Raw genomic sequence first — 10,768 nt, 5'->3', positions numbered from 1 at the left:
TAAAATGTGGAGAGATCCAGGTGAGCGTTGGGGGGCTTCCAGTGGATTTTAAAGTTATATAAACCAGTGTTTGTTTATTGAAGGCAACCCTGCTGAAGGAAGTTTTAAAAAATGTTTTATTATTATCATTGACCATTTGTAAGTCAGGTGGAGGTGCTGCAGTTTTACCCAATTTTAATTTAGCTGCAGTAGGAAGTGTGAGAACCTGAAATGAATACTATTTTCTTTAAAAAGAGAGAGAACTGGTAATGTAGGAGAGGTCTAGATTAGGTCCCAAGAAGTGTTGGCAGGGATGTCTATTTTATATTTTGTTTTGTTGCAACTTATACTGGGGTGTCCTGTGCCTTGAATTGGCTTTCGAAAAGCCCAGCTTCCTTGAGCCCCTGTGTTACCTGCAACCCCAAACTGCCCTACACCTCAAGGTTGGTTTGCAGCAGGCAGCGCATGCACCCTTCCCACAAAATAACTTGGCATTGACCCCAAACAATTCGGCCTCTGCAATTCCCAGTGGCCATAACCCTTCAGGCCAGGTATCCCCAAACTCGGCCCTCCAGATGTTTTGAGACTACAAGTCCCATCATCCTTGACCACTGGTCCTTTTAGCTAGGGATGATGGGAGCTGTGGTCCCAAAACACCTGGAGGGCCGTTTGGGGAATGCCGGCTTCAGGGCGGCGGGACTACAGTTCCCGTCATCCCTGGCGGCCGGCCGCGCTCGCTGAGGATGACGGGAGTCACAGAGTCCAACGCCGCTCCCGGGAGGCCCCGCCCAGGTGCGGCCTTCCCTCAGTTCTCAGCCTGGGAGGGCGGCCAGTCCCTTAAGCATCGACGCGAGGCAAATGGGGACGGGCCTTCCCCCCCTTTCGTCACTGTGTGGTTTATTTATCCGCCTTTTAAAAATATTTTTTTCTGAGGTGTTTATTGGATTCCAACATGGCGTCCGCCGCCTCCTCCCCGCGTGAGGCGAGCGGGGACGGTCACGTGACGGCAACCATAGAGACGCAGAGGCGGCGCTCCGCGTCTCTATGGCGACGGGGCGGTTGAGAGTGTTTCCGGGTCGGCTCGGGGGCATCTGTGCGCGCGCGCTTCCTGTTTCGTTGCTTCCCCCTTCCCCCCTTCGCTTTCTAGACGCGGTAAGCGCGAAGAGGCGCCGGGAGGATCTCCGCCCTGACGCCGCCGCCGCCGTTGCCATGAGCTTCCTGCAGCCTCTCGCGGCGCCTACCGAGGGGGTCCGGCTTCGGCAGCCCGACACGGAGGCCGTGCTGGGGGGACGAGGCCTGGGCACCGGGAGCCTCTACATCGCCGAGAGGTGAGAGGGCCTCTGCGAGGAGGCTTCAGGGGCTTCGCCTGCGGAACTCCCTGCCACAGGGCGCGGGGGTAACAGAGAAAGGCGGCTGGAGAAATTCACGGGGGCGGACGAGAGAGGCCCGTTATTCTTGACGGAGGCTCCCCGCTCAGAAACAGTCTACCTTCGAGGCCCTGCCGTGAGGGGCAAGCCATGGGAGAGCTTTCATGCTCTGGGATTGTTTGGTTTTTTTTGGCGGGGGAGCCTTCCTGGATTTAGCTGGCCCGGGATCGTGGACCAAATGCACTCTTTCTTGCTTACATGTAGGAATATCGTTGCGATTAATGGATTTGGATTTGATATCCCACCTTTCACTCCCTTTAAGGAGTCTCAAAGCAGCTAACAATCTCCTTTCCCTTCCTCCCCCACAACAAACACTCTGTGGGGTGAGTGGGGCTGAGAGACTTCAGAGAAGTGTGACTAGCCCAAGATCACCCAGCAGCTGCATGTGGAGGAGCGGGGAAGCGAACCCGGTTCACCAGATTACGAGACTACCACTCTTAACCACTACACCACACTGGCTCTCTATGCATGTGGTTCTTTATACCTCGCTTTTTCCCCTGACGGGGAGTCAGTGCTGCTTACAGACGTAAATAAGAACAGCTAAAAAAAGTGGGGGAGCAACAGTAATAATGCCACAAGCAGGTAGACGTTAATAGAAATAGAATTATATATAAATACAAAACATCTATTACAAACAATGGTTTTTGGAAACACACCGTGTGGAGGGAAAGGGTTCAAAATAGCTGGACAATATATACCAGAAAATGAGACACAAACAATAAGAGATGAGTGCCCTTCACGCCTCGGTTTTGAATCTTCTAGTTCCCCACCTAGACTTTTGGTTTGGTCCAGTAGGGCTAATCCTTCAGTAATGGTGCAGAGTTAAAAATATCCTGATACCCATGCCTAGGATTTGCTAGGTCCAGGGAGGCTGGTTGGGGAATATTGGATGCTAGACTGCAGGGCATACATGGTCTGGGGTACTTGATGCAGCATCCTTGGCTGACACAAAATTAAGTTTGTTCCTGTTGGGGTTTGGGTGGGCAATAGCTTTGGAACCTAATGAATACTGCTATTTTCACCTTACCCAACCTGGTGCCCTCTAGAAGCTCCCATCAGCCCCAGCCAGTTCAGCTGAGATATTACCAGTGTTAAGAGACAGCAGCTGGGGGTGTGCAACAGAATGTCTTCATCCTATCCTCCTTAAACCTTTACCTGTTGTGGTCTTTTGGGATGGCTGTGGGCGTCATCTCTGAACCTGAGTGTTCATTGCTAGTGTATGGGAAAGGGAATAGTACAGTGGTGCCTCGGGTTACATACATGTCAGGTTACAGACTCCGCTAACCCAGAAATAGTACCTCGGGTTAAGAACTTTGCTTCAGGATGAGAACAGAAATCGTGCTCTGGCGGCGCGGCAGCAGGAGAAAGCCCCATTAGCTAAAGTGGTCTTCAGGTTAAGAACAGTTTCAGGTTAAGTATGGACCTCCGGAACGAATTAAGTACGTAACCAGAGGTACCACTGTATGGGGTAGGTTTATTAACCAGGATACCATAAACTGTCAGACACATGCTGTGACCTTTTTCCTTCACTAACACTTTCAACATTTTATAGTTCGGCTGCCCCCAATCTGCAGTAGAATGAATTTCAGGACTTTGAACATCTGCCTGACTTCTGATTCCCTAAGTTTAAGCCCTCCCATCTGCACCCAGGTGGGAGCTGCTCGTATGGGACAATGGAGAAATCCAGGATTTTAGGACAGCTGTGATTGGGCAGCAACGATATCTTACACATCCCTTTGTCCTCCACCCTGACAAGGAATAGACCTTATCAGAGTTCAAGGACTCAGTCCTGACAGCAAGAAGACTTGGGTGGCAAAGCGGAGGCAGTGTGGGGTGTGGTCTGGGGAGAACTCCAAGGGCCAGAGAGAGAGATGATTTGGCCCTCGTGCCTGAGGTTTCCCACCCCTACTTAAATCCTCATTCTCTTAGGACACTGGTGGTCCATAGTAAGGACCTGGCTTGGAAGAAGAATGGAGCTCCTCTGTGACATAACTAAAACTACTTTCGTTTTCTTTGGGTTTCCTCCACCAGCCGCCTGTCATGGATAGAGACTTCAGGCCTCGGGTTCTCGTTGGACTATCCCATCATAAGCTTGCATGCCATCTCCAGGGATCTGAATGCCTATCCGTGGGAGCATTTGTACGTCATGGTAAATGCAAAGTTTGAAGGTACGGAAGAGAGACGGTCTAGTGAAGTGGCCGAGGCATTGGGTTCAAATCTCTGCTGCATCATGAAGTTCGCTGGGTGGCCGTGGGCAAGCCATGAGGTTTCAGCCTAGCTTCCCTTGCAAGCTTGTTGTGAGAGTAAAGTGGCACCATGTCTTCCTTTCATGGAACCAGTTTGATGGCAGATAAATATAACTAAAAGGAAGGAAAGTAAGTAGCATAGGCCTTAACATTTATTAGTTTATTATCAAAATCTATATACCACTTGATTGTAGTAAAACTGCTAAGCTGTTTACAAGCATCCAGCTATTCCAGGTTTTTCTTGGCTTAGTGTTAAAAGGTCTTCATCTTTTTTTAAAGCAGCACTGGACACTTGAGGAAATAAACCAGGAAAGACAACATCCCCCCCCCCCTTGTGAGTGTTCAATAGTATCTCCTCCGGTGGTTATGACAACTCTTAGAAAATTCACTCACTTCCCACCCTGCAGCTTAGAAGTAGAGAATGCTTAGCATGGGGTGTGGCATTTGCTTCAGAATTCAGTTTCCTGGGGTGAATTAGTTTCTATTTTTTTATAACAACAAGTTTCTAGACCTCATGGTTCTTGTCATGTTCGTAGTGCCTTGTGAAATCTCACAAGCCCAGGGCTGCTAAATCATGTTTCCAGTGTTCTTGGTCAAGAATTTCATAGTTCCACGTTCTTCATGGTAACCAGCAGAAAGAAGTAGGCTGTGCAAATTTCCATGCCTGTGCAGCTGATCTTTATACTCTGATGAACTGCTTTCAAATGTTTAAAATGATATGGATCATTTTTCAGTTAGCATTATTTCAGATTACTTGATAACACAACTGTGTTTGAATTCCTTAGCAGAAGAATCAAAAGAAGATGGCATGGGAGAAAAAGAGGAGGAAGAGGAGGAGGAGGAGGATGGCAGCAATGATGATCTTGAGCCCATTTCAGAATTCAGATTTGTACCCAGCGACAAATCAGCCTGTAAGTAGGAAGAACGGCACAGCTTCCATGGCTAGAATAATGGTGCCCAGGTTGCTGTTGTGAAGTGGGATTGCCTCTGCATTCAAGATGGTGGAACAGGGCCTGGGATTACCAGCTTATTTCCAGAGGCAACCTTGCTCTGCACAGCAAGTGTTGGAATGTGGCTCCTGTGGATGTGAGCACCATCCCTCATTCCAGCATAACTTGCTCCTATCAGGAGTATCTCAACAGAAGCTTAATCCAGCCAGAGGGCTACGTATAACATTCGCCGTTGACTTGTGGGTGCGGCCAGCTGAATGAATCTTGAGTAGTTCCTTCAGATTGTTTGCTAGCTGTTCTGTTTTGTTTGTGCTTGCAAGGTTCTGCTTACGAGCTTCCCACTGAGGCAGTGGTTGGCCACTGTGAGAACAGGGTGTTGGACAAGATGATGATAATAATAATTTTTATTTATACCCCGCGCTCCCCAGCCAAGACTGTTAGCTCAGGGTGGCTAACAACCAATAATAAAAACATGTTGATTAAAATACAATTTTAAAAACAAGATTAAAATACAACATTAAAACATTAGGATGCAGCCTCTTCACAGGAGGAGAAAGGGAAAAGATTCTAAGCCAAAGGCCAGGCGGAACAACTCTGTCTTACAGGCCCTTCGGAAAGAAATCAGATCCTGCAGGGCCCTGGTCTCATGAGACAGAGCGTTTCACAAGGCCGGAGCCAGTGTTGAAAAGGCCCTGGCTCTGGTTGAGGCTAATCTGACTGCCTTAGGGACCTCTAGGGTGTTGCTATTTATGGACCTTAAGGTCCTCCGTGGGGCATACCAGGAGGGGCGGTCCCGTAGGTACGAGGGTCCTAGGCCGTGAAGGGCTTTAAAGGTGGGCCATTGGTCTGATCCAGCAGGGCTCTTATGTTCTTATTCGTCCATGTCCATTTTATTTGATTGCCAGTGAACAAATTGTGCATATCTCTCTGTGTGTGTTTTCCCCCAGTGGAAGCCATGTTCTCTGCCATGTGTGAATGCCAAGCCCTTCATCCTGATCCTGAAGACGAAGACTCTGACAACGATTACGAGGGTGAGGAATACGACGTGGAAGCCCACGGTAAGAGGGCTGTGGTGGGTTCCCTTAATTTTCAGAGAATGTCCAAATGGCATAGAATAGACCACAATTTTGGTCAGCTTTGTGTGCCTCCAAAGATGAAAAATTAGGCAAAACTAGCTTTGAACCAGGAGGCTTATATTCTGCTGGACTCCCTACAGCACAAAGTGGTTTATAACAGTTGCAGAACTAATTTAGCACGAGGAATGGGAATTTCAGTAAATACGCATACATAATGCAAACAGTTGGACATTTGACACTTAGCATCAATTATAATACTGAAGTAGCTGTTGGGAAGATTTTTTTCTCCAAGATAAATTAATGGCAGCTATATCTTATGCACCTATCTGTTCTCGTGTTAGCTAGCAATTTGGGTTTTGTTTGTTTGTTGCAGAAATTGGCCAAGGTGACATCCCATCCTTCTACACTTACGAAGAAGGTCTGTCGCGTTTAACTGCTGAGGGTCAGGCTACCCTGGAGAGGCTGGAGGGCATGCTGGCACAATCTATAAGCACCCAGTACCACATGGCTGGGGTACGGACAGAAGATTCCATCAGAGACTTTGAAGGTGAGTTTTAATCGTCCGCTGCTCTCTGAACGCTCAGTTGGACGTGCAGCTTCTCCCTCTCCCTGCAGCCTGGTATTATTACAAGGTAAAGTAAGCTCCTTATAACCACATTGGAGCCAATGGGTTGGATTTTGCCATATTTTGCCTCGGTCCAGCGCCGAGGGTCTTCTGGTGGTTCCCTCACTGTGAGAAGTGAGGTTACAGGGAACCAGGCAGAGGGCCTTCTCGGTGGTGGCACCTGCCCTGTGGAATGCCCTCCCATCAGATGTCAAGGAAATGAACAACTACAGTATCTGACTTTTAGAAGACATCTGAAGGCAGCCCTGTTTAGGGAAGTTTTTTTAATGTTTAATGTTGTATTGTGTTTTTAATAATCGGTTGGAAGCTGCCCAGAGTGGCCCAGCCAGATGGGTGCGGTATAAATAATACATCATCATCATTATTATTACTATTATTTATTTGAAAGGAGCTTGTTGAGGCTTGAGCTCAGAGTTGGCTAAGCTATCCGTGCACCATGGCCGTGTCGAGGGGCTGTTGCCTGTATCGGCTCCAGTTAAAGGACTGGCTGCCTTTAGGTTTTGCTGCATCCCAGGCTGCCTTTGCTAGCATTTTTAAAAGCACAGAGTCTGAATCCCACCTGTTCATCCTTCATCCTCCCGCACACAGACTTATTTGGAAAAACACTCTTAGGTAATCCTGTCAAGACATGACAATACAGTGGTGCCTCGCAAGACGAAAAGAATCCGTTCTGTGATTCTCTTCGTCTAGCGGTTTTTCGTCTTGCGAAGCAAGCCCATTGACGGATTAACGCTATTAGCGGCTTATCGGCTTATCGGATCAGCTGATAAGCGGCTTAGCAGCTTAGAAAAAGGGGGGAAGGAAAAAAAACCCGCAGGAACTCACAAGACATTGTCGTCCTGCGAAGCAAGCCCATAGGAAATTCGTTTTGCGAAGCACCTCCAAAACGGAAAACTCTTTCGTCTAGCGAGTTTTCCGTCTTGCGAGGCATTCGTCTTGCGGGGTGCCACTGTAGTGTGTGAGATTTATGGTGTATTACAAAGAATCTCCTTTTTTTAATGACACGAAGCACTTTCTTTATCCGATTGGGTATGTTCGCTTGTTTGTAGTATTTTTGTAAGTTTTTAAAATAAAGAAATGGTTACTTTGAGCTCCCGGGGACTGGATCCGATCATGCTTTAGAGGAGTGAAGTCTCTTATGCAGGTACTTTGTGGCTTCTCCTCTCTCTTGCTTTTATTGATTGTTTTGATCTGTGGTCAGGTGCTGTGCCAAGGTGGTGGAGGGCAGGCTTGGACAATATCCTTTCCGGTTCTTCAATTTTACGATGCTCAAGCCAGCCTTGTCTTTGCAGCAGAGGACACTAGTTGCTTGGTAGCCTCCCTTCATGTCTCCAAAGGTTTCAGTCCGTTTCTTCCTTTGCTTCTAGATGGAATGGAGGTGGATGCATCCCCAGCAGTTGCTGGGCAGTTTGAAGACGCAGATGTTGATCACTGAGGAGGGTGTGGGCTGCTGTAAGGTTTGCCATCTTAATTTCCTCTCCCTTCCATATAAGGCAGTTTGGTTTTCCTGATCCTTCTAATTCATTAACTTGCTGAAAAATACCCAGCTTGCTTAGATTTCGCCCCACCAGTTCACCCTATGCTCAAACAGCATATAAAGCAGACTTAATTTTTAAAAAACCTCCTTTTAACTAATAAAATTTTTCATGTGTTAAATGCTACATAATAAGGGAATGGTGACTTTTGAGCTAATTCTCTCTGTGCAGTATCTGAGCTATCCGGTCTCAGAATTTAGATCCCTGAGGATGGTTTGTTGGTTTTATCTAGGTGATGTGTACCCCACATTATCACAAAACTATCACAGGTTACAGTGCAAAAGTAAAAACCATAATAAAGCAAAAATGTGCCATGAAGCTCACCTTGGGCTACTTGTTGTCTCTCTGCCTCGCCTATCTCATGGGGAGGTTCATAACAAACGTATGAGGACAAAACAAGGAAGGTGAAACTTTTATATACAGTACTGTATTTCACCACGTAATTGCCACAGATTTTATGCCAAGTGCACTTTTCCAAAAAGTGGGGTGTCACCATTATGTGAAGCCCGTGTCAGAGTGCTGACTTTCCAAGAGGGGTTTGGGGGCTGTGCAAGCAGCTCCTGTCCTGCCCCAGACCTTGTGCCCTCTGCATCCTTTGGAGGCGCACAAAGGTTCTGCTGGGGCGGAGATGGAGGAAGGGGTCTTACTCAGCCACTGCCTCCATTCACTTAGCTGAGCCAGGGCTGCCTGTTGCTGCCGCCAAGCACTGAGTGGAGGGACTGACGACTTCTGCTTCCAGCATCCGGCAGCAACATCAGGCAGACGCAGGTCCACAAGGTCCACCCCATAAGCGCCTTGCAAAGTGGGGTCGGCAGCACTGGGCTCGGCAGCAGCATCAGGCAGCCATGGCACTGCTCCGTGCCTGATGGCAATGGCGGACCGTTCACCGTGAGTTGGCCAAGCCCAGGGAAGAGGCCAAGACAGCCTGAGAGCTCATAGCCAAGTTTGCAAAGGGCGCAGGAATGCCTGTGGCTGGAAGAGGAAAGGAAGGGGGGCCCGAGTCCTAGCGGAGCCTCACAATGTTCCATGTTTCCAGTAGTAGATAGGTAGCCGTGTTGGTCTGCCATAGTCAAAATAAAAATATTCCTTCCAGTAGCACCTTAAAGACCAACTAAGTTAGTTCTTGGTATGAGCTTTCGTGTGCATGCACACTTCTTCAGATACACTTCAACATACACATGTTCCATGTGACAATTATGCGATGAAAGATAATTTTTGGGTGCGACTACTATGCGATGGTGATGATTATGTGGTGAAATACGTTAACGCCAACTCATAAAATATCATTTATGGCATTGTTTCTCCCACTCCGGCTGTGTTCTATTGTCTTCCCCACCCTGTGTTACACCCATATACCTTTGTTACTGCTTTTTGTCCTCCTCCTACTCCCTGCCAAGTCTATAAAGCCCGTAAAAATAAACACTGGCCATCACATAGCCTAGTATTTAAGTTCTCTTTGTACATAATTGTGGGTTTTCCGGTGCTCACCAGAACAGCTCTGGCTCAAAACCATGCCAAGAGGTCACTGGTGTGTTGTAGCAGCTTTGCTCTCTGTCCTATGCTTCCTTCTTTCTGTAAACCAAAAAGAAGTTCCCACTGCTGAACCCATCCATGTCTTGTCTGTTTTCCAGATTCTTCTCTCTGCATTTTCAGATCAGGCTCTCCAAGCTTGAAGATGTTATATCAGGAATTGCCCTTTCGGTATTATTGACCTAAATATGGGTATTTAGGTCTGTAAATGCTTTTATAGATGTGCTGATATAAAACAGTATTTGACACTGTGGGGCTGGCTTTTTAAAAAAAACTTAAGAATTTGAGAAAAGTATAATACCTTGCGTTTGAAAGGAGGGATTAATCATGGGTTATTGCTGGAAAGCCTTTACAGAAATGATAGAGATTAAAGAATAAAGTTGTACTTAGAACAGAATTCTAGATTGTCCTAGAATTTCCCCCATATTTTTGTGCCTGTTTATCCACAGCTGACAATGTCTGACATGAGCGTTAACTTTGGTTTAGCTAGAGGCAAGAGGTACGGTGGGGCCGCAGAAACAAAGAAATTGTAAAAACCCTGCAAGGGATTGGCTCATTCCATTGGACGCTCTTGCTTTCTCATGGTTTTAGTGGCCCGGTTTGGCGTCGGGATGGCATCTGTATTGCCCCCAGATGGTAAACTTCTTACGTTTTTGTTATAAATAAAATGGTTCAATAAATATAATTTTTGTATCTTACAGACTACCTTTTTGTACATTCTTTCTGTGTCACAGGAAACTTTTTTTTCAAATTCAAGGTTTGGCTAGTTCTCCTTTCTGGTGCTTCATGTGTCTTCCTGGGCTCAAGGGTTCTGTGCTGCTGCAGAAGATGACAAGCAGACACGATATAGGTATATAAAATGATGCACAGTGTGGGGAATTTGGAGCCAGCCAATGAAGCTGAATGTTTGAAGACGCAGCACAGACAAAAGGAAGTACTGCTTCACACAGCACATAGCTGAACTGTCGAATTTGCTTCCACAAGGTGTAGTGGTAGATTAGACTAATTCCTAGATGACACTTGGTTCTGCTTCCATTGGCAGAGTCACTGTGCCTCTAAACGCCAGCTGCTGCAAATCACAAATAGAGAGTGTTCTTGTACTCAGATCCTGAATACGGGTTTCCCCTTGGGGCACCTGGTTGGCCAGTGCGAGGACAGGATGCTGGACTAGATTGGCCACTGCACTGATCTAGCAAGGCTGCTCTTACGTTGTATTTAGCCCTCCTGATGCACACATCTGCCTGGGGGCTTGCAAACGTGGAGCTCTATTTGCCTAATTTATACTTCTTGAATTGTGTGGTGTACAGTTCACACATATTGGACTCTATCCTAGTTAGCCTATATGCAAATGTGAAGTTCCTCATACTGAATGGCAGGCAGGCCTGGGGAGGGGCAATTTT

The 10,768-nt window shown here is 47.1% G+C and overlaps 1 protein-coding gene across 3 annotated transcripts; it reads left to right on the top strand.

Moving 5' to 3' along the window:
• The first annotated feature begins 1,076 nt into the window (after nt 1-1,076).
• On the top strand, nt 1,077-10,066 carry CLNS1A (chloride nucleotide-sensitive channel 1A). 3 transcript variants are annotated; one of them, XM_082219570.1, is made up of 7 exons: nt 1,077-1,307; nt 3,438-3,574; nt 4,441-4,563; nt 5,550-5,660; nt 6,052-6,225; nt 7,671-7,755; nt 9,470-10,066. In XM_082219570.1, exons 1-6 carry the CDS (start codon nt 1,189-1,191, stop codon nt 7,736-7,738), a joined length of 732 nt encoding a protein of 243 aa, XP_082075696.1. In that variant the 5' UTR covers nt 1,077-1,188; the 3' UTR covers nt 7,739-7,755; nt 9,470-10,066. The 3 variants fall into 3 exon arrangements, with proteins under 3 accessions (XP_082075696.1, XP_082075694.1, XP_082075695.1); XM_082219568.1 differs by having other exon boundaries at nt 1,079-1,307; nt 4,438-4,563; XM_082219569.1 differs by having other exon boundaries at nt 1,079-1,307; nt 4,438-4,563; nt 7,671-7,760.
• The last annotated feature ends 702 nt before the right edge of the window (nt 10,067-10,768 follow it).

The sequence above is a fragment of the Podarcis vaucheri genome, assembly GCF_965113315.1.
Source record: "Podarcis vaucheri genome assembly, chromosome: 4".
NCBI lineage: Eukaryota > Metazoa > Chordata > Lepidosauria > Squamata > Lacertidae > Podarcis > Podarcis vaucheri.
Note: the sequence above shows the minus strand (reverse complement) of the source record. Positions and strands in the feature narration are given on the sequence as shown.

Excerpts from the sequence above, each read along its gene's own strand:
- CLNS1A (XM_082219568.1), top strand. The coding sequence starts at position 1,189 with ATGAGCTTCCTGCAGCCTCTCGCGGCGCCTACCGAGGGGGTCCGGCTT. Across the intron at positions 3,575-4,437 it reads GGTAAATGCAAAGTTTGAAG|CAGAAGAATCAAAAGAAGAT; the intron begins GTACGGAAGAGA and ends TGAATTCCTTAG. Across the intron at positions 5,661-6,051 it reads ATACGACGTGGAAGCCCACG|AAATTGGCCAAGGTGACATC; the intron begins GTAAGAGGGCTG and ends TGTTTGTTGCAG.